We start from the raw sequence: 23,607 nt of genomic DNA, 5'->3' as shown, positions 1-23,607 counted from the left end.
CATATCCACAAATTTGCACCCTAACTAAACTCAAACACTTTCCCTAAATATTCTAGGATTGGAGTTTACAATAGTAAATTACACTCCTCCTAAAATGTTTGGGGAAAGTATTTTAGGGCTCAGGAAAAAAAATCATCTCCTTGATGACATTGCCGACATTTTGCAGTCGGGGTACCCAATTCTTTGAGCTCAATGGTATAACATACGACTTTATATCTAAGGTCGTCATGTCGTATGAGCATCTGCGTGCCCTACATAATGGAACTAGGATAGTGAGCTTTTTACGTGCATTCTTGGAACTTGGATATTGTCGATCTATAGGAACTGTGGGCGCGAGTTTCACATTGTATGTTAAGTGGAATGTAGGCTTTCTTAATCAATCTAGGCTGGGGGATGTGTACCTTGTGAAAAGTCGACTGAAACATGTACTAACTAGCCACATCCATGAACAATAGCTAATGAACCTGTACACAAAAGAACAGCGGTAGCTATTGTGAGCATAGAATTGCTTGCTCAACCAAACCTACTTACATCTTTGCCTATCCCAACAGTGCTATTGTGAGACAATACCTGTTACTCAAGTTCAACATTAGTGAAGCTTTTGTAATGAAAGGTGTTTTTCATGGGATTGCTCGAGCTAACAGATGTCGTTTTTGCAGCACATCTGTTCTTGAAACCTTGGTCCACCTAATGACTGAATGTGAGAGCCTTCAACAAATCAGATTAAGTGTTATGATGTCTTATGACAACACTATTAATTGCTCTGACATGTCTTTCGCTCGGTATCAGGTAATGATGTCCCCATACATAATGACCCCGGGAAAAGCCATTGGCGACATTATATATCGTGACATTATGTATGGGGACAGGTTGCAGGGATGTCCCCTTCTGCCCTTGTAAAAACAAAAAATAATTTGGGATTTGCGGGGGTGTCCCCCGCTTGTTCAATGTAATAATGTCTCAGCGGGAGACATTTTTGCATGGACATTATTGCATGGAACCCTTTGCTTGGTCGAGATTTCTGGAGGGGAATGAGCATAACTTGATTTTTTATAAGGTGAAATGTTATTGGAAATGGGCCGAAATACTGAAACCATTATGGCTTTGATGCTCATTTAACTGATATTTAATAGTACTATGATTGACATATTTTAGCTCTTGTGACCTCTGATTTTATGATTGTTATGACTGATGTATTTTAGGAGTGTAAATTCTGTTTTAACCATTGCCTTATGTCTGTGTGTTTTTAACATGTATTTTGGTGTATATACAAAGCCATTCCAGCTGTGAGTATATATAAATAAATAAGATACCCACTTCTAGTACTCCAGTGACACTTACTTGACAGTCAGCAACACACACAGTTTTCCCCATAACATTCAACCCACATGTAATATACAGAGGTGCAAGCTCACTGAACAGACATAAACAAGACAATCAAACACAACACACAATCATCTTTTTCAAGTTGTAGGCTCCGGGGACTGTAGCTAGGCTTTATCGCCCACCATGACGATGGCTCCCCTTTCTCCATCACTAGCTTCCCAGTTTGAAAGGGGTCACTCCCTGTGATTTGCCTGGTTCATATTCTCTCTAACCCAAGCAGCATTCAAGGTAAAACCTACTAACAAAATCTTGAATATTGACCTGCTTCAAGGGGGAGTCTTTTTCTGTAGAGACACTGCATTGTGAGGTATTAAAACAAAATAATAATTATGTTAAGAACACACTATGCTTTTCAAACCAAAAAACAACACCTAGTAAGTTACCATTGCAGGTGGAGAGCCTTCCAAGTAAAACACATCAAACGCTCAGCGACTCCCTGTTTGGCCCGCTCACATGTCTGTATTCTGGCATGCCAAGTATTGCAGGATTAGTGGTTCGGTGTTGGCTCTGCAGAGTGCACAGTGCATGTTTTAGGGAGGGGGAGGGGCTGAGAGCAGGGCACTTGTTTAAAGTGAAATGTGGCAGAGGTTCTCACCCCTCTCAATCTGGGAAGTAGAAAACATCATCAGGAAACTTAAGCCATCAAATTGCTAAGGTGATGCCTGCCCTGCCCCGATCATCAAAGCTGCTGCGCACGACCTGGCACCATTCATAACCAACCTCATCAATGCCTCCTTCAAAACTGGAGTAGTGCCTGATAACCTAAAAGATGCGTGGGTCATCCCACTCCTTAAAAAACCTACTCTTGATCCAGCCAACCCGTCTAACTATAGACCAATAACAACTGTACCTTTCTTATTAAAAATATTGGATAGAGCAGCTTACTTACAAATACAGGCCTACTTAGAATCAAACAATCTCCTAGGACTTAGGCAGTCAGGTTTCCGACCGAGACACGGTACGGAAACTGCATTAATAAATCTCACTACCCAGATCCAAATCCTGAAAGACAATGGTAAACTTGCACTCCTCTTATTGCTTGATCTGTCAGCAGCTTTTGACCTGGTCAACCATCAAACACTCTGTCACCACTTGAAAACTGCAGCACACTTCTCAGACACAGCCACAGCCTGGATCAGCTCCTTCTTGGAGAACAGAACCATGAGGATCTTCTCTCCCACTGATTCTGCTGTTCCTTCACCAGTACCCTGCGGACTCCCGCAAGGCTCTTGCGTGTCCCCGACACTCTATAATATATTCACAAAGCCCCTCTTTGATATCCTTGACTATCTGGGTGTCACGTATACCAATTACGCGGACGACACCCAGATACTCATTCCTATCTCGGGGAACTATGAAACAGACAGCAAAACCCTTAACGAAATCTACTCAGTAATTCAAGCATGGCTGGCACACCATGGACTCTGTCTCAATGACGAAAAAACCGAGCTGATCATCCTTGGCACTCACGCCAAACTCAAAAATCTCAATCCCGCATTCAAATCCTTCACCATAGATGGCAATCTCATCCCCGTGTCAAATAACACCAAAACCCTTGGGGTTTACATCGATGCCACCTTATCCTTCTCCAAACAAACTAATGCAGTAGCATCATCAGCCGCTTACACCTGCAAGCTAATCACTGCATGTAGGCCGTTCATCTCCTCACCCAATTGCATTACTCTTGCTAGAGCATTAGTCCTATCCAAGATAGACTATTGTAATGCCCTTTACTTAGGCACTAGCTACAAAAATATCAACAAACTGCAAGTAATTCAAAATAATGCCATCAGAGCTGCCCTCAACATCCCAAAGAAAATGCACATCTCGGAGACCAGACGCAAACTACGTTGGCTTCCAGTCAAGCACAGAATATCCCTTAAAACTCTGGCCCTTACACATAAAGCCAGGGCCAACCTTGCACCAGCCTACCTCACCAACCAACTTACACCTCACACTTCTTCAAGACCACTTAGAGCAGCACAAGCTAACACTATGTCCATACCGAGATTTAAACTTCATAACTCGGGTGGTGCTAGCTTCCCTGTACAAGCCTCCAAATTATGGAACACAATACCTGCGCTTTTGTGAGCAGAACCTTCATTTAACCTATTTAAACATAACACGAAGTGTTGGCTTCACAACATGGACTCTATGACAGCCTAACTGCCTGATCCCAGCATGATCGACTGTCACTGGTACACTTTTGTAATTAATGTACTTATACTAGACTATGTATATATGCATTTGCATGACAAAGTTTGTACCCACCTGTAACTGCAATGTAACGGAACCCTTATTGACTGCTTTCAATTGCAACTGTAACCAGATCTAACTTATGCGCCCGTATGCCCCTGGGCCTGGCCGCGCTTTATAAATAAAATAAATACAAATAAATACAAATATTGCTACCCTGAATCCCTGGGCATTTTTCCTGCTATAAAAATAAGCCTCACTTTTGCAGCTAAAATGTTGCAGTATCACAACATTGCTTTCACTGCAGCCTTCTTCAACGATGCTCATGTCTGGGGCCCGCTTGGTTATAAGAATACTGTCCGTGCTGCCACCACATTCCCCGGTCCCCAACTCTCTGGGATCCTTATCAGAAGCCGCCCATGAGGCATCTACTGTAAGCCCAAGACTTCAGAAGTCCCTCACACCCAGAGAACCATTGGAAGCTCCCATTGTGAGTTCCCAGGTGACATAAGTCCATCTTTGATCTCTAGGGCTCTCCATCTCCCTCCAGAACCATTCACCGGTACCAGCCGTCTACTGCGTGGGCTCTCGGTCAGTCCATTTGTTAAGAACTGGAGCTGCCAGGCGAGACAGTGGCGACATCTCGAATGACATGGGTAGTATGATCTAAAACCTGGTTCCTGACCGGCAAAGCAGCCCCCATGTGTCCTGAAGTATATTGAACTTCTGATCACCTTAAAAATACTGGGGGGACCCCTCAGTGCGTGGGTTCCTGAGGTCTAGGTCCCACTTACTTGAATGGAGAACCACTGAGGCCCCATACCGCACCTTCCCCAGTGGCTTCATGAAATATCCATTTGAGATCATGAGGACAGCCCTTTCCTATCCCTTTATCACCCTCATGTCTGTGGCTACAAGTTTATAAATGCACCTTTTCCCCACCATGAGTGCTCATCTGACAGAAAGAATTCAGTTTAGGCCTCGTCTTGTGAAAGGGAAATCAAGGAATTGTTTGTCCTACCTTTGTTTCTAATCAGCTTGATAGAGGGTTGTGGGGACTCATCTGGGTGTGCTAGTGCTAGATCTCCCAGTTTGCTTCTTACAAGCCATGGCTCCAATTCTGTGAGAAGCTGCGTTTAGCCGACCCTCGCAGAGCCGAAGAAACCAGACATTGCACAATTAGGCGAGGTTTTTTTCACAATGACACACAAGGAACAACATGTGACACATCACCACACACACACAGAATGCCAAGTGACAAAGTGACTTCCGCACATGACATATGCACGGAACAACTGTTGACATCTAGGATCTACACACACTAAATATACAGAACCAAACGTGACAGCCAAAATTCCCATCTATGAAGTTAAGAGCATGTAATGCTAACTATATGCGACCTGCACATGTAAGCACTCACAGCTCCAGAAGAACAAGTCGCGTCAATGGCACGACGTATTCTTGTGACCCACAGCCATACCTGCCTACATTTGAAAATCAAAATTCCTGAGATGTATGCCCCGCCCACAGCCACACAAGACTCCACCAACACGCCCCGCCCGCCTGTCAAAAAGGTAAACTCGGTTGTTGTAGCCTTCTTTTTGCTTACTATATTCATTCAATGCTATAGTAAGCAAATGAAGGCGGCGCCGCCGCCGCAATAATATTGCTTTCAATCCATGTCAGAGCCGCTTACATTGTTATAGTCGTACACCACCGTGGCCGAGCTGTTGACTCCACTGCGGATGTAGAACGTGGCGACGCCTTCCTTCCGGTCTGTGGGCAGCCTCATCTGCGAGTCCTTCCCATCCGGGCCAGAGAGGGACATCTGGAAAATCTGCAAGACAGGCAGGTCAGAGAGTGATTCTGCGAGAAGCCAACCCCCTACAGAAGAGGCCATGTGAGGCACCAGAGAGCCGAGATGCACATGATATGGCCTGAAGACATCGGAGGCACGAGGCACAGGGTTTAATCAGTGGTGCAGGCATACTTGCCAGCATTCTGTGACCAAAAAGATGTAGGATTTTTCAAGTTTGAAAAATAATAATTCTCATAACAATGACATGACAGGAAAATACAAAACATACAAACAGCTTTACATGGAAAGATGTTGAAATGTTAAAAATGTATAATTCTGAATGCTAACACCAAATTGTCAGCAGATGTTGTGAGATAGTGTTACACTCTGCCACTGGTTTTCACTGGTGGTTCACCTAAGGGTTGCCCCGGCAAGAGTGCAGGACAGAGTCACGCAGTTGTCTGGTCAGTAGATTGGTTCGAGTGCAATCACACGAAAAATCACTGGTAATAATTGAAACTCCTGTAATAGCGGATATTGTGATTCCTCTTAATCCAGCTGCTGTTAATGCAATTAGTAAATCGAAAACCCAAAAGAAAAAAAGTCTCAAAAAAAGTAGCCAAGCAAGTTGCATGTGATAAAAATGATGCCTACAATCAACCGACTCTTCCGGCAGTTTGGGCACAGCCTAAGAGTACCTTAGCTGAATTTGATACACTTAAAAATGGAAATAGTACCAATGTGCAAAGCAAGATGGTATCTGCCCTTCAACTGGTCCAACTGTACCAAGATCCCATTCCAACTCCTCTGAATCGCACTGCGGTATTGTGCATATTTAAATCTATAGTTCCATTGAGGGCTATCACATCCAATGACATTCGCATAGTCGATCAAGTCGAGGCTATGAATCAGTTTATCTCAAATATCTGGTTTGAAACGGATGCTTCTTTAAAGTATGTTTTGAGTGTTGAGGCTGACTTTCTTCGACTAGGATATATTATCCTCCAAGTAGAAATTCCGATAAATCGTAATCCCAATCCTGGCCCCTCTAAGGCTTGTATTAGCATCCAACAAAGCTCGACTAACTCTAAAAAAGAAGAGATTATTGATCCCATTAGTGTAACTAATAGGACAATTGATGATAGACCTGTCGGGTTCTCAATTGTGCCGAGGGTCATACCACCGGGAACCACTGATCCACCAATAACAATAGAAAACAATCAATGTCTAGATGGTTACTGGCAATGGCTACCCGTGGCATTTAAGCCTCATTTTGGTGCTGTGCGCGAGTGATATAGCAAGGTGGATATGCTCTTCTCTTGGAATACCAGAGGGCATACCCACCTATTTGTAAATGATGGGTTGCTGAGCAAGATAGATATATTTGGTGTGGTCGCTCTACAGGAAACTTGGCTGCTTGCCGAAGTACAATTAGATGGTAGAAGTACAGTCCATCAGAGGGCTACTAAAGGTCCTTTGGGCCGCCCGAAAGGTGGTCTCTTGGTGTCGGTTACACCGCCATGGCGGATTGAAAAATTAATACAGTCCTCTGATTCCATTTTGGTTACTCGTATTTCTAGACCTACACTAGATATAATACTAATTAATGTATATGATCCACCAAATATGTCTATGTCTCTCGCGAATATAGGGAATGTCAACAATGTATTATTACAATACAATCAGGTTTCCCCTGTTTGGATTGTTGGTGATTTTAATGGACTTATTGGCAATCTCCCTATGATAAATGATGATAATCGGAACTTCAAAGCATCAGTGGGGCCCGTGCCGAAGTCAAACCGGCAGGGTTCTAAATGGCATTCTATGCTTGCTGCACATGGGATAGTGAAACTGAATGGTATTACACCTGGTGATCGTCATATGGCTTTCACCAGAGTCGAGGGCCGTTCTGCATCTACTATCGATTATGCCCTTACTAATATCAGCGGGATCACCTACATAAAAGACATGAGCATTGTAGTTAGATATGAAAGTGACCCTGTCCCTATGTGCTGGCTACTAAAGTTACCTGATTCGACCGTAAATGCAAGTGAATATGATGAAAATGGTCAGCTGACGATTAATGAAGGTGGTAATCGCATTAATTGGCATCCACGGAATATTGATAAGGCAAATGATGTAGTGTCCATGCTTTTGCCGCGATTCATTCAAACAAAGTATGAAGGAGATAACATCACCGCTGACATGCTGTCCGATTTTTCTAATACCATGTCAACAATTAAAAATAAAGTGGCTGCTAGACGCAGTTACGTTGGCATGAGTGAAAAATCTAATATGCAAGTCAGGTGTCGGGTGGGTTTTGATGTTGCAATTAGTAAGGCTAAGACAGTGATGCGAAATGAAATCCAAGCAGCTCTATTGGATAATGCTGCTCAGCCCAATCCAGAGGGCATCTCGATCCAAATTAGAAATGCCAAAAAGAAATTTAAGAAATGGCTATCTAACCATAAATTGTTATGTGGAGCCCGATTATGGCAACAGATAGCTGAGAAGGCAAGGTCGAATGACTCTGTTGGCATATGGCAACTCCTCCATCATGCAAAACAACGTCCATTATCTATTAATTGTATATCGGAAGAACAATGGCAATGTCATATAGCCAAAACCCTAGGTAGGGTGATCCCTCATGTTACGGTTTTGGCTATCCCTGGCGAACCTTGGGTATGTAATGCAAGTATATTGGATATAATGTTGATTATATCTAAGCTTAAAAATTCCAGAGCTGCAGGGCCCGATGGGGTATGCAATATATTGTTAAAACAACAGCCTGAGCTTTGGGCCATGGCATTACACCGCCTATTTACCCAAATAGGTGTGTCAGGTGTAGTGCCTCAGTCATGGCAGACAAGTCATATATTGACTATCCATAAGAAAGGGGCATGGGACTGCCCAAGCAATTTTAGGATGCTTGCAATGCTTGATACGTCTTCAAAAATATTTGCAAAGGTTATTCTGCAAGAATTGACTGTGTGGATTGCGGAATGTAATATCCTTCCACCCAATCAAATTGGATTTCGAGCTAAGTCGGGCACCTTGCACGGGCAGTTGTTGTTAACTACCGCAGTTGAACATTCATGGAGTCGTCGCAACCTTGACGTATATTGTGTATTTATTGATTTTTCTGCTGCGTTCGATACGGTGCTGAGAAATAGACTGTGGAAAAAGCTGTCTGATTGGGGCATTCCACCTGGCCTCTTGAGGATGCTAATGTTGTTGCATTCTGACACTTCAGTGCGTATTCGTTTGAATGCAGCGGGGAAATTGTCAGCTTCTATGATGACTTTTAGCGGTGTCAAACAAGGGTGTATGGTCGCAGCGACACTGTTTAATTTGTATCTTGCAGACATGGGAAAAGCTTTCTGTATAGCAGCAGCTAACCCAGTGAAGATCACTGAGGTGATTCTTGGATGGTTGGCATATGCCGACGACCTAATTCTGCTTGATTATACACCGGCTGGTCTTCAGTTGATGCTAGATGCTCTAAGCAGTTATTGTATCGACAACGGCTTACAGATCAATCTAGACAAAAGTAAAGTGATGGTCTTCACAAAAAAAAGGTGTCCTAAAAAATATGTGTGGTCACTGAATGGTGAAATCTTAGAACAAGTAAATACCTATAAATATCTTGGCATCACTGTAGATGACCGCTTAACTTGGAAGGCACACTGGTCTATGCTTCAAGCTCGGTGCATGGTATCTACCAATGCGCTGAGCATTTTCATCGGAAGTAATAGTGGCTATTCAGTATCTGCAGTACTGACAATTTATATTGCAAAGACAAGAGCAGTCCTATTGTATGCTATTGTTATATGGGGCCATAATTTAATCAAACTTGTTGAAAAATTCGAAGTTTGTTTGCTTAGGAAGCTGCTTCGATTACCCAAATGTGTAAGTGCGGAACACATATACCTTGAACTTGATCTGGTGGCAATCTCCTATGTATTTGTTAACCATTGCGTTATTAACTTTGAGAAGCTGAAACGTCTCCAGATAGACACAATCATTGGTGTATATATGGTTGCCTACTTGCGCCTAGTGCAGAACTCTAAATTTGGAATAATGGGCAAACTACAAAAACTTCATAGCAAATGGGATTGCCAGAATTCCCCATATAGATTGATGAGTATGCCCCTCATGAAGTTAAAATTAAAGCATGTACTGAAGGAAGTCTGCTATGAACAGCAGATGATAAACCTATCCACAAAAACATTTAGTGGAATCTATTATAATGAGCGCTCATCACGTTGCAAACTCCCTAGTTATATTAATGCATACCCGAGCCCTCAAACGGTGCGGCAATATTTGTTACTAAAATTTAATATTTCTGAGGCATTGGAAACACATGGAACACAAATGGGTATTCCTCGTGACATGCGTTTCTGTCGACTGTGCGGCCATAATGTCACAGAGACACTACACCACTTGCTAATTGTATGTGATAGTCTGTATGCATTGCGATACAAACATATGAAGTCATATAATAATACCATTAATCCTGACGAAATTGAGACACTGTGGCCATTGTTTATGAGTGGTAATGACATTAATCTAATTTATTTTATGGTGACATTTTATAAGAAAATTGTATTGATATTACATTGTATTGTATAATTATGTAGGGTACCTCAAGACTGTCGTATGAAATCAAATGTGTTTTTTAATGTGAGTTATTAGTAAATTGGTATATAATCTTGTATTTTAATACTGTAATAATGTGTAATCTCGGTATATAAAACATTTGTTTTGTTATATGTATACCTAATAAACTATTAGACTATTAGCAATCATAGTAATCACCTACCAGTCCACTGTATAGACAGATTAATGTGTTGCATGCTCTGTCCTGGAGCATGCCTTAGAATCACACAAATTACTTGCCACTGTAAAAAAGCAGTAGGATCTGTCACTGAAATCTGTAGGCAGTAGGGCTGCTTCAAAAGCAGTAGCCTACTGCCTAAATCTGTAGGGTTGGCAAGTATGTGCAGGGTGCCAACACAGTACAAGGAAAGCAGAAGGCAGCATTAGTTTGTGACCAACATTGGCTAATTTATAGAAAAATATTAGTTCTTATTTCTTGCTGGAGTGGTGACGATATCAGAGCACCAATGGAAGGTCGTCTTGAGTAACTTCATTTATTTGCCCCATCATGCCTGCATACATGTGCACAGGCGCATAACACAAATTGTGGGGGCCCCCCTGCGAGCCATGCTGAGGGCCCCTCCCCCAACTCAGCAACAAATCACAGGTCGTGCCACACTCTGGGCCGGTCTAGATTATCACGCTTGCACAATATGCACAAATGTGCTGTTGAATGGGCATACTGCACACTGCACTAAGAGAAAGATATACATATACAGCACACTTTCTGAGAAAAATTGGCTAAAAAGCCATTGGGCCTCATCACGAGTTGGGCGGTAACGCCGGCGCAAATAGCGCTGGTGTTATTAGCCCTACCGCCAAACCCACCGGCGCTATTAGCGCCGGATCATGGGTTTGGCAGAACGGTTATTGCCCATTCCCCATTGAGCCCATTTGGGAATTCCCCATTGGGCTCAATGGGGAAATTTAGCGCTTTTACCACCGGCAGATTTCCTGCCAGCAGCAAACGCACTGAAAATCAGCACATTTTCGGCGGATTTCCCCCCAGCTCAAAGCTGGGAGGAAATCAGCTGAAGCCATGATTTGGCAGACCCTTAAATGCGTCAGTAAAAGCGCTAGCGCCGCATTTAAGGGCTACCGCCAAACTCGTGATGAGGCCCATAGTGTTTGCAATGGTTTTGTAGGGTAACACCAATCCAATACATGCAAGTCACCAACAGTTCACAGGAACATTAATGCTTTGCTATTAAAAATGCCATGCCACAATGAAAACATGTCCAACTGTCTGCACAATGTAGACTAGTGTAGACACGTAATAACATTACAGTAAAGCATGCCAGGCCACATTTAGACACACCTAGACTGGTTGCACCAAAATGCCAGTCGAAGCAATAACACTCATCAAGAAGAGAACACACATTCAAGCCTGCATCTCCATGGCCTCTAACAACACGGCCAAACTCTTTAAAATCTGCAAGTAACTGGTCAATCCTGTTGCAGGCTTTACCTCTCCTGTTCCCTCCCAGGCCCTCTGTATGGCTCTGTTCACTCACTTCTCCGCTAAAACTCAGAACATCCTGTCCTCCATCTCCTCTTCCTCTCCTGGTCCCACTTTGGCCATCTCTACTTCTCTTCCTCCTTTCTCCTCTTTTTCTCTAACAATACCTGATGAGGTTTCTAGACAAGTCCGATCTATGAAAGTGTTGTCCAAACAGGTGCTCCTCTAGAACCATCAAGGACCATATTGACACCCTCGCTCCAGCCTTGGCCGATTTCTGTAATCACTCTTTCACCACTGGAAGGTTCCCCTCTCCCCTTAAGCACTCCCTTGTGCACCCACTCCTCAAGAAACCATCTGCCTTTCCTGCCTGCCTGGCAAACTATCGCCCAATCTCCATCAGCCCTTTCCTGGGCAAACTGTTGGAAAAAAGTGGCCATCTCCCAGCTTACTCTCCACACTTAAACTGTTGGTTGTCTCCATGACCATCAGTCTGGCTTGAGAGCTGCCAGAGACACGTAAACTGCTCCCCTGACACCCGTGAACATCTGCTCTCTAACCTTCATTACAGCATTCCGTCTGTCCTCATCCTTCTTGATATTTCCTCTACTTTTGACACAGTCAACCACGCCATCCTTATCAATCGACTCCATGAGAACCTGGGCATCAAGGATCAGGTCCTTGAGTGGCTGATCTCCTTCCTCTTGGACCGCACCTCCCAGGTGCAACTTGGTTCCTTTCTCTCTGCCACATCTCTCTTCTCTGTACCTGTGGCATTCCCCAGGGCTCCATCCTCTCACCAATATTTTTCAACCTCTCCTTGGCCCCTTTGGCCCACCTGATCTCTACCTTCTCCTCTTATGAGGATGACACTCAGCTTTCCCTTCAGGCTTCCCTCAGACTCCTCTCCTCTCTCTCTTATTCCTGTCCGTCTATCCGCTGCTCCTCATCAAAGGGACTATTCCCTTTCTCACTTTCCCCCAGAAGCTCACTGTCTCCAGAGCCCTGGTTCTCGCTAGGCTGGACTATTGCAACAGCCTCTTTCTCAACCTGCCTTCCTCTACTCTCCACCCTCTGCAACTAATCCAGAACAGGACTGCGAGACGTATCCTTGGCCTCAAGCCCAGGGATCGTATCACTCCAGCCCTGAAATCCCTCCACTGGCTCCCGGTTGCTGCAAGGATTAAGTTCAAGACCTTTTTCATTGTCCACAAAGCTTTCTGTGTGCGGGCCTACACTACATCCAATGGTCTCTTCCAAAATACCTTCCTTCTCAAGCCCTTCGCTCAGGTACCTCCAACTCTCTAAGGATTAGAATCTTCTCCAGGCGAGTGGGGGTGGGGGTAGATCTCTCTCCTCTGCAGGTGCCTCCCTATGGGCACACACAGGCAGCCATACAGGCACACACAGGCAGCCACCCGTACATTTAAGTGTGCACCCTTACACCATACAGGCACAAATACCCAGGCACCTACCCATACATTTAAGTGCACGCCCTTTCACCATACACTCACACAGGCAGCCACCTATACATTTAAGTGTGCACCCTTTCACCATGCAGGCACACGCAGGCAGTCACCCGTACATTTAAGTGTGCACCCTTTCACCATAACTTACACACACACACACACGTCATGGGGTTGAGGGGAGCCCTATTACTTCAAAAAGAAATTGTTTCTTTTTGAAGTCACTCTGACTTCATAAAGAAATTATTTCCGTTAAGGACCGATCCATAACGGAAATAATTTTCCTTATGAATGGAGAGTGACTTAAAAAATAAACTGTTTCTTTTTTAAGCTAATAGGCTCCTCCCACCCTATGACATGGAGGCCTCCAGCCTAGGGCCTTCCATGACATGGGGTGGAGGGATCCCTGACTTCAAAAAGAAAGTTTCTTTTTGTAGTCACTCTGCCTTCATAAAGAAATGATTTCTGTTACAGAAATAATTTCTTTATGAAAGCAGAGTGAAATCAAAAAGAATTAAAAAAAAAAGTGTGTGTGTGTGTGTGTGGTTTTTTTCTTTTTTTTGTTCTCCAAGTGGGAGTGGGACCCCCTCCCAGAACAGGTGCTGTTGTGGCCCCCCGCACCGCAGGGGCCCAGTTACGCCAGTGCAGCAGACGTCTAGGGAGAACGTCCATTTCGCTAATCATGGCGCATGTATGTGGGATGGGTGCAACTGTTTATTTACATAGATCTGAAGCAGTAAAAGAAGGCAGCGCGAATCCTTGCTCCCGAAACAGATGTGCAGATATTTCTGGAATGACAGCAATCCAGGCAAAGAACACCTGTCCCGTGCTGTAAAGCAAACAGGAAGGAGGTAGCGCGAGATGCTTGAGCACACACTCTGGTCACAGTGGCAGGTTCTCACAGCACACTAGCTTTCCTTTTACGATGGTCTTGCGCAGGGACGTCATTTGGGGGTCGCCAGAGGTCGCAACTGCGACCTCTGAGGTCTCCCTTGCGACCTCTGTGGTCACCCTTGCGACCTCTAGAAAAAAAATGAAAAAAAAAAGATTTTTTTGAATTTTTTTTTTGAATTTTTTTTTGTTGTAATGCAAGCTCATGGGCTGTGGCCAGCACCATGTGGCACTGTACTTCTGGAGTGGCTGGCTTTCTTGTTAAAGCCCCTTAAAAAAAGAAGAAAAAGAAGAAAAGGAGTGACACAAGTCTAACACTTTCAGCACTGACCCTAAATAAGAAAGATTAGGAATACCAAATAAAGTGTCTTTCTGGAATTCTATACAATAATTGATACTCATTAAAGGTTTATTTCAGGCACACTTCAGGGGGTGAGTCACTGATTTAGTCTGTTCTTAAATGCCTCAAATCAGCCTTTCATCCTTCTGAGGTCGATACATGAGTACCAACACAGGTTGGGTGATATTGGGTGTATATTTTTTCTATATAAAGCTTTTAAGCGTAAGTGCTACATAACAACACATCATCATTTGGTCATGGTGCTTGCATTCACAGTAATTTGGTAATATGGACCTATACACACTGATCTTAACGATACATATGGCGATCCATTCTTGTATGAAATGTACATCACATTATAGTGATAGCGTAACCATATTTATTGTAGTGTACAATGCTATGCAATAGCACTTCCTGTTTGGTCAACGGGTGAAAGGTTGCGTTCCATCGCATCCCGTGATATCACTTTGGGGTGGGATCAAATGACATCACGTCCTGTGATGTCACCAGGGGGTCAAGGGTCGTGTGATGTCACTTCCGCTACCCCTGGCATTTTGGTGAAATGACGTCCCTGGCGGTGCAGTCAATGCCATTGCAACTAATATCAGGGGGACTGTCATAGAAATTGGCGACAACAACCTGTTCAAGCACCACATTTGCCAAAAGCACTGGACTCTGTCCACTTTCCCTTGGGGGCTAAACACGCTGGTAATGTCATATTTAAAGTAAATCCGACCGGAACTACGCAGAATCCGCTCTCAAAGCTGTCATCCAGAATGTGCGGGATGGATATGGGGATTTGTTTGCAAAACTAATACAATGTGGCAGGAATTTCAGTTCCAGAAATGAGTGGTGGGAATAACAGAAGCCCTAGCACTGAACACTTATTCACTAGTGCAATGAAACACCTCAGGCAGGAGTGCACCATGGAGGCCACCAGCTGTTGGGTCTCCGTGAGAGGTTCTCACAGGATATTGTTTTTCTTGACAAAGGCTTTGCAGATGGAGAATGTGCATATGATTGCAGACTTTTGTAGTGTCTACTTGTGAAATAGCGACCAAAATTAAGTTGATTACGAGTCCTATGGTATTCCAGGTACAAAGTCCCAATTCCACTAATGGCCTACTTAATTCCTGAATAAACCTTCTCTGTAGCTTATAATGTCATTAGTCGACGTATGAGTACAACAGGTATCGCCTGCAGTGGTGTGCTGCATGGTTTCCCTTAGGATGCGGCAGCATGCACCAGCTATCACCTGCAGTGGTGTGCTGCATGATTTTGCTTAGGATGTGGTAGCATTCCCCAGGTATCACCTGCAGTGGTGTGCTGCATGGTTCTCTTTAGGATGTTGCAGCATGCCCTCGGTATCACCTGCAGTGTTGTGCTGCATGATTTTGCTTAGGATGCGGCAGCATGCCACAGGTATCACCTTTGGTGGTGTGCTGCATGGTTTTCATTAGGGTGTTGCAGCATGCTTCATGGATCACCCCCAGTGGTGGATATGTGGTGTTATTTAGAATGCAACAGTCTGCCCCATCAATCACCCGTAGTGGTGTGCAGCAGGGTTTAGGTTATGGCGTAGTGCACAGAAGTGCTTTTGAGTCTTCTGGTTCTGGCCAACATGCCCCGGGTAGGTGTTTTGTTTAATTGTTGTGGTGTTGGAGGGGTTTTTATTAGTGTGTGTTCAGTACAGGCATGCATTTGATCATTTGCACTGTACTTTGTACATTACATGTTGCTTGCCTTCTGGTTGATGTGTTCTCTCAGTGCCTGGCATTAACTTTGATTGTATTACCTTTGTGGTTGTGTTACAGCACGCAGTTTTGGGATTTCCTTGTGTAGTTGAAGTGAGCTGTGGTGGGGACCGTATGTTCTTCTTTGTGGGATGTGTCAGAAAGCAGCGTGAGGGTTCTTCACGTTGCTCGTGTCTTTCCTGATGCTGGCGTGTTCCATTGCTTGTGGTTGGTAGTGCTTGGAGGGTTGTATATTGTTTTCTTCCTGTCACCGGTGTTCGGGTTGTGTTATCTGGCGGGCTCTTACCTTGTTGGTCAGCTGTGGTTTTATCCCTCCATGAAACTTCCTCGTTGTTGATGGCATCACGCGGAGAGAGGTGTAGTAGTTGGCTGTCTGTGTCTTTTGGACTGATGCTTGCGGGGCCTGTGATGTCAGTATACAGTGTTGTATTGGAGTGCAAGTGAGTGGGCTGAGTGAGTGCTGCGTTGATGACAGTTAGATCTGGACTCTGGCTGGGTGTGTATGGGCCAGTGGTTGTTTCCCGGACTTACCTTATCTACTTACTTTCTATGTGCTGGCGAACCAGCGGTAAATAAAGCATATCTTAACATGGACTCCAGGATTCTGTTTCCTCTCTATTGGGCCCTATTAATAATAATAAAACTAATAATAATCACAGATAGGGCTCTGCTGAGCTTTGACCTGTTGAGTCCTAAAGTTTACAAATCCCTCCCCCCTCACACGCCTCCCCCAATCTAGCGGGTCCCACTTGGCATGTCTGAGGTTGGGCCACAAAGGCAGAATTCTGGCCTTCAGGCTTCCAATGGAAAAGGGAAGGCAAAGGTTTACAGGGACTTTCTAAGTGACTCCACGCTTGAGGACCACATCACGCCCCCCCACCCATGCATGGCCCTTATGCCACTGGTCTCCATGCATTGGGAACCAAAAGTGGCTCTGGAGACGTTTTTCAAAGTTACCCCAAATACACCACACTAGCGCGTTAGAGGGCACGCTGGTCCTCCAAGTAGGATTGGGTGGGTTCTCCTCGCTAGAACACTTGGAAAGATGGGCCCAAATAATATATTCTAAAGCATGTTTATCTCTACATAGAGATAGAAACGTAGGTACACATAGAAAGAATCGGGCACAGTACATCTACAATGAATTCTCGGCTTCACATGGGTCAAGTGGGTGATGTGGAGAGTTGGAAGGAAGCAAGGGTGGACTGGGAACCAAAAGAGGCCCTGTAAATAATGTTCAAAGTGGCCCCACATTACACATTTTCAGAAAGCCCAACCCTTTTCCTATGAGAACATTTGGAAATATCCAACAAAAGAGGCTCAGGGTGCAGAGGCCTACTGGGAAATCTCCAGAGTACCCTATAGGGCAGAGCACCCCTGGAAGGAAGGGGCTGTGAGGTCTAGGAGAGAGATGGTCAGAGGACCAGAAGACCAGCCTCCACACATATCCAGAGCTCCCTGTGGGCCAGTCCACCCCTGGAAGGAAGGGGCTGTGAGGTCTAGGAGAGAGATGGTCAGAGGACCAGAAGACCAGCCTCCACACATATCCAGAGCTCCCTGTGGGCCAGTCCACCCCTGGAAGGAAGGGGCTGTGAGGTCTAGGAGAGAGATGGTCAGAGGACCAGAAGACCAGCCTCCCCACATATCCAGAGCTCCCTGTGGGCCAGTCCACCCCTGGAAGGAAGGGGCTGTGAGGTCTAGGAGAGAGATGGTCAGAGGACCAAAAGACCAGCCTCCCCACATAGTCAGAGCTCCCTGTGGGCCAGTCCACCCCTGGAAGGAAGGGGCTGTGAGGTCTAGGAGAGAGATGGTCAGAGGACCAGAAGACCAGCCTCCCCGCATATTCAGAGCTCCCTGTGGGCCAGTCCACCCCTGGAAGGAAGGGGCTGTGAGGTCTAGGAGAGAGATGGTCAGAGGACCAGAAGACCAGCCTCCCCGCATATTCAGAGCTCCCTGTGGGCCAGTCCACCCCTGGAAGGAAGGGGCTGTGAGGTCTAGGAGAGAGATGGTCAGAGGACCAGAAGACCAGCCTCCCCGCATATTCAGAGCTCCCTGTGGGCCAGTCCACCCCTGGAAGGAAGGGGCTGTGGGCTCTAGGAGAGAGATGGTCAGAGGACCAGAAGACCAGCCTCCACACATATCCAGAGCTCCCTGTGGGCCAGTCCACCCCTGGAAGGAAGGGGCTGTGAGGTCTAGGAGAGAGATGGTCAGAGGACCAGAAGACCAGCCTCCCCACATATTCAGAGCTCCCTGTGGGCCAGTCCACCCCTGGAAGGAAGGGGCTGTGAGGTCTAGGAGAGAGATGGTCAGAGGACCAGAAGACCAGCCTCCACACATATCCAGAGCTCCCTGTGGGCCAGTCCACCCCTGGAAGGAAGGGGCTGTGGGCTCTAGGAGAGAGATGGTCAGATGACCAGAAGACCAGCCATCCCACATATCCAGAGCTCCCTGTGGGCCAGTCCACCCCTGGAAGGAAGGGGCTGTGAGGACTAGGAGAGAGATGGTCAGAGGACCAGAAGACCAGCCTCCCCACATATTCAGAGCTCCCTGTGGGCCAGTCCACCCCTGGAAGGAAGGGGCTGTGAGGTCTAGGAGAGAGATGGTCAGAGGACCAGAAGACCAGCCTCCCCGCATATTCAGAGCTCCCTGTGGGCCAGTCCACCCCTGGAAGGAAGGGGCTGTGGGCTCTAGGAGAGAGATGGTCAGAGGACCAGAAGACCAGCCTCCCCACATAGTCAGAGCTCCCTGTGGGCCAGTCCACCCCTGGAAGGAAGGGGCTGTGAGGTCTAGGAGAGAGATGGTCAGAGGACCAGAAGACCAGCCTCCCCACATATCCAGAGCTCCCTGTGGGCCAGTCCACCCCTGGAAGGAAGGGGCTGTGAGGTCTAGGAGAGAGATGGTCAGAGGACCAGAAGACCAGCCGCCAGATGGTCAGATGACCAGAAGACCAGCCTCCCCGCATATCCAGAGCTCCCTGTGGGCCAGTCCACCCCTGGAAGGAAGGGGCTGTGAGGTCTAGGAGAGAGATGGTCAGAGGACCAGAAGACCAGCCTCCCCGCATATCCAGAGCTCCCTGTGGGCCAGTCCACCCCTGGAAGGAAGGGGCTGTGAGGTCTAGGAGAGAGATGGTCAGAGGACCGGAAGACCAGCCTCCCCGCATATTCAGAGCTCCCTGTGGGCCAGTCCACCCCTGGAAGGAAGGGGCTGTGGGCTCTAGGAGAGAGATGGTCAGAGGACCAGAAGACCAGCCTCCCCACATATCCAGAGCTCCCTGTGGGCCAGTCCACCCCTGGAAGGAAGGGGCTGTGGGCTCTAGGAGAGAGATGGTCAGATGACCAGAAGACCAGCCATCCCACATATCCAGAGCTCCCTGTGGGCCAGTCCACCCCTGGAAGGAAGGGGCTGTGGGCTCTAGGAGAGAGATGGTCAGAGGACCAGAAGACCAGCCTCCCCACATATTCAGAGCTCCCTGTGGGCCAGCCCACCCCTGCCCATACTCACGCTCTCGGTGTGCTTCTGGGTCATGAAGAGCCCCATCAGGATGGCCACCACGATGACGATCACGATGAACACGACGACCAGGACGATGCAGAGCAGCTTCTTGAAGTGGATGGGGCAGCAGGGGATCTTGGGCACTGGGAAATCTGCGTAGAGCTGTGGAAGGAAGGCAAATTAGGCCCATTTTTTGTGAACAATCGAACTCAAGATATTTGGCTTCAATTGCTGCAGGGTTCAAGGTTATCTGTAACTTTTGCTTTGCTAGAGATCGTATCAATCATTTTCCAAAAGCCGGAAGGAAAGAAGTGGATTTAGTTGGACAAATGATTACATTTTCATGTAGTGTACTGAGTCTGGGACGGTAAGAGCAGTTAACTCTCCTTGGCTTGTGTTTTTTTTTCTCCTTGAAGCTTTTCTTATTTTCCCTTTTATTTTTTTCTTTATTTTTTTCTTTTCTTATTGGTTGAAACGGTTGTATTATGTGCTTTTACTGTCACTGAATAAAAAAAAATGTTTTTGTGTAAATTGTAAAAAGCTTCTCTTGAAGCTATATGCTAATAAAATAAAAAATAAAAAAATAAAAAAATAAAAACATTTTTTTAAAAAGGAAGGAAGGAAGGTGGGTATAAACGATCAGAAACTGGGAGGGATCCCAAGAGGTCAGGGTCTATAAGAGGCCAGTATAGCTGGGCAGGGTCAGTGCCATGTCAGACACCGGGCAGACATGCATCTGGCTGCTCCCGGATCCACGTGATGCTGATCTTTCATGGTCAATGGGTTGCATCGCTTTGCCTACATGCAGTAGAATTACTGGCTTCTCACCTGATAAATGACCCTCTGCCACATTCTCGCCAGACTTCCCCAGCTTAAAAAAATCTGTCAAATTCCCCTCCCAGACCTCTAAATATAGAGAGGAGGCCGGGGCAGAATGTAACTTGCCCATGCAAATGTCGGGGATCACTCTGGATCCATTGTAAATGCTGCCTGCCATGCATATATGGCAGGCGCTGTTTACTCCATTTGCACGGCGGACAACTGTAAATAGGCTTTTGCTGTCTCTGCAAAGATGAAAATTACACAGGGCGGACCTAAGTGCAAACGTAAGCGGCCCCCTCCGGGCAATTGCGTTGTTTAACAAAATGAGCGGTACACTTTGGACATGTCCTCGTATTTATGCGGTTTCTGGAATGCTAAAGAAAGTGTAATCGATAATTAAATAGATATATTAGCGACTAATCAGTTAAAGGAAGGTAGGCATCTTCAATGTGAGATTTCAATCAGGTGCCAAAACAAATGTTACTTCCTGATATTCGACTGTTAAAGAGCACACGGGAACATTAGCGGAAGTTGTGTTGTATAATATTGAATGCACTAAATATCTTGGAACATTCAATAACTCCACTTCGCCGCAAGAGGGCAATGCATCACCATTTTCTCCTGTGCATTGGCCGCGTGAGCATGGTGGCAATGGTAAAAGCGTCGTATTTGAAATACAGGCAATTATTAAATTATATGAGTTGGAATTAGAGGTGTTGAACATAGGACAGGGGACAAGAGAGCTCATCCTGCGTCAATGTGTTGGACACGGCTTTTGTTAAGAAGGTTGCAATATTTTGGGGATTTGGGGGAGAGGGTAATCAATCGCTCTTCACAATCAGCCAAACCACGCTCATTCATTTATATGAAATGAGTCACTGCTTAGGAAAGCGCAGGGCGGGGCAAAGCTAAAGGTTACCTATGCTGAAAACATGCAATGTTACACTCTTTATAGTCAAGGGCTTCTGCCTCTCGGGCCTCACTGCACATCTCCAGGGATGAGAAACAACAGCGGGTATTGCTTCCTTCACCGTTAAATGTGCTACCGAAGACAATCTTTAAATATATATATATATATATGTATATATATATATATATATTTGGTTTGAGGTAATATGCCTTATTTTAAATGCAACGTTGCCTTTTTTAAGTACGCTCCCATTTCTGCAGCAAGCACAGCATCCCACTAAATTAACGTACGTTACTGGGATTTGTGTAGCTCACTGATGCCACTAGGACCGTCCTAAGGCGCTTTGGCGGGCCAGGGAGAAGGGAGTGGGTTGGAATAGTGGGGCGAGGGAAACGGAAGCTATGCGCAGTTCGGAGGTGCCCGGGCAACATGTGCTCGGCTGCATTGTAAATCATAATGAATTGCCGGATGTTCGCAATGCCTTAGGATGTTTGAATGCATCGCACGTGCAAAGGGCATTGGCCTTTGTTGTCAGGCAACACGAGGGCATTGTGTGTGATGTCGCAGCTGTTGCTCCTCCATGCAGCCAAGTGACTGGCAAAAGCAGCAGCAAGGGGGCGACGTTTAACGTTCAAATTAAGACATGGTGCTTACTGAAGCGTAATATTATTTCAGGCCGACTCACACCAATAATCTTCCGAGTTGCAACATAGGTTCAAGTACAGAAGTTCCCCATGGAGTGTCAAATTGTCCTTCAGGCACAACACATCCCTCGATCAGAGGCCTATTTTGTGCCTGACGTACTATAGGTATATATATTTTGAGCGAAAGTAGTGCAACGGTTTTCCTTCCTAGAGAGGAGGTCTGCACTCACCGGAGGACTGTCCATCAGGGCTTCTTTGCCGCCGTTCCCCATCGTGCGTCCAACGTTCTTTCGATCCTGTGGGTGCCCGCGCTCTGTGCCACTCCTCACCAGAGCGTGCCTTTTATAGCGCAGGGCTCAGGGCGCATGGAGCTGGTCAGGTGTTTGCTGGCCCTCCCTAATCCGCCAGCCACCTGGGGCTTCCTTGTGTCCTTCGGCAGAACTTCAAAGTCCTCCTGACCATAAGTGGTTCTGCTGCCGGTGAAGTGTGTGTGATGAGCGGGAGTGTTTGCAGGCTTCTCCTGTGCCCAAACACCTGGCCTCTCAGGAACCCTCCAGGTACACTTCACGGCTTGGCTCTGGCCACTCTCACCCACTGCAATCTCAAGGACACTTTGGGATCACTTGTGCAATTTTCAGGGGTGGCTACAGAGGCCCCCCACCTGCCTATTGGGAAGTCTTTCCAATTCCCTATGGTCATCCACATCTGCTTGCGTAGACCGAGGCTGGGCAACAGGGATGTCGCTGGGGGAGATCTGGGGTATGGGGGGCTATAGCCCCAGTTCTTTTGGCTATAGCCCTGGATAGAAGCTAAGGGGCTACAACCAAAAGGCTATAGCTAGCCCTGAGTCCCGTCAGCCCCGACATTAGCGTAGCCCCGGACCTTTTCCAGACCTAGCAACATCCCTGCTGGGCATCTATGCCAAGTAAAGGGCATCATGCGCTAAACTGCCTGAACTTCTAGGAGATAGGTTACAAAAGAACCAATGGATCCTACCCCGAGCTGTATGGGAGGTCACGGCTGAGGATGTGCATCAACACATACATTGGTATATAGTTGTACCTATGCAAAACAATGGTATCTGCACCCAGGGTATGTGAGGTATAGGTCAGGAAGCCCAGTGAAACCGCATGAAGGTTAGGCAGACATGTTCCTGTTTAGCAAAGCAACATATCAACAATCAACATTCAAGCAGCGCAAGGAATAGACAATAAACCCCCAGAAGGGATACTGGCACTGCTCAGGAAGGGTTTATGGCCATTCCATCGAATTTTTACCATCGAACGACCATTCCATCTAAAATAATGCATCGAAAAAATGACCATCGAATGCATGTTTTTTCCTTTTTTTTTAAGGGGGGTCCCGCCCAACACCCAGTTTTCTACACTTTAAAACCATTTATAAATAACACTAAATCCTTTACCTTAAGAAAACATGCATTCGATGCATATTTTTTCGATGCAGTTTTGTCGATGGAATGGCATTCGATGGTAATGCTTTAGATGAAATGACCAGATACCTTCAGGAAAGTTGCATTGGTCGTCAACCAGGGAGTTAGGTTGTTTTATAAAGCTTTTATACTGCATCAAATCACTACCGTAGAAACCTCTGAGTGACTAGGCTTGTCTGAAAAATGACATAGGGTGCCCCCTTGTCAAGGGTTCCCAGACCCTTGTCCTCGAGAGAAGGGGAAGGGGAAGGCGGAAAAGCAAACGAAAGAGGCAAGAAATAAAGGGCCAACAGGGAACGACATGAGTGAGTGGTGATGAATGCCAGGCATACCAAGGTTT

General features: G+C 46.0%; 1 protein-coding gene across 1 annotated transcript in view; it reads right to left on the bottom strand.

The window, feature by feature from the left end:
* SFTPC (surfactant protein C) overlaps nucleotides 1–22,182 on the bottom strand; it is a 36,565-nt gene extending 14,383 nt beyond the window's left edge. The window contains exons 1-3 of the mRNA XM_069617745.1: nucleotides 22,048–22,182; nucleotides 19,451–19,603; nucleotides 5,279–5,419 (exon numbers count right to left, since the gene is read on the bottom strand). Coding sequence (XP_069473846.1) covers nucleotides 5,279–5,419; nucleotides 19,451–19,603; nucleotides 22,048–22,089 — 336 coding nt within the window. The 5' untranslated portion in view covers nucleotides 22,090–22,182. The remainder of the gene's footprint in view (nucleotides 1–5,278; nucleotides 5,420–19,450; nucleotides 19,604–22,047) is intronic.
* Nucleotides 22,183–23,607: the final 1,425 nt, after the last annotated feature.

The sequence above is a fragment of the Ambystoma mexicanum genome, chromosome 10 (genome assembly GCF_040938575.1).
Source record: "Ambystoma mexicanum isolate Mex_15411 chromosome 10, UKY_AmexF1_1, whole genome shotgun sequence".
NCBI lineage: Eukaryota > Metazoa > Chordata > Amphibia > Caudata > Ambystomatidae > Ambystoma > Ambystoma mexicanum.
Note: the sequence above shows the minus strand (reverse complement) of the source record. Positions and strands in the feature narration are given on the sequence as shown.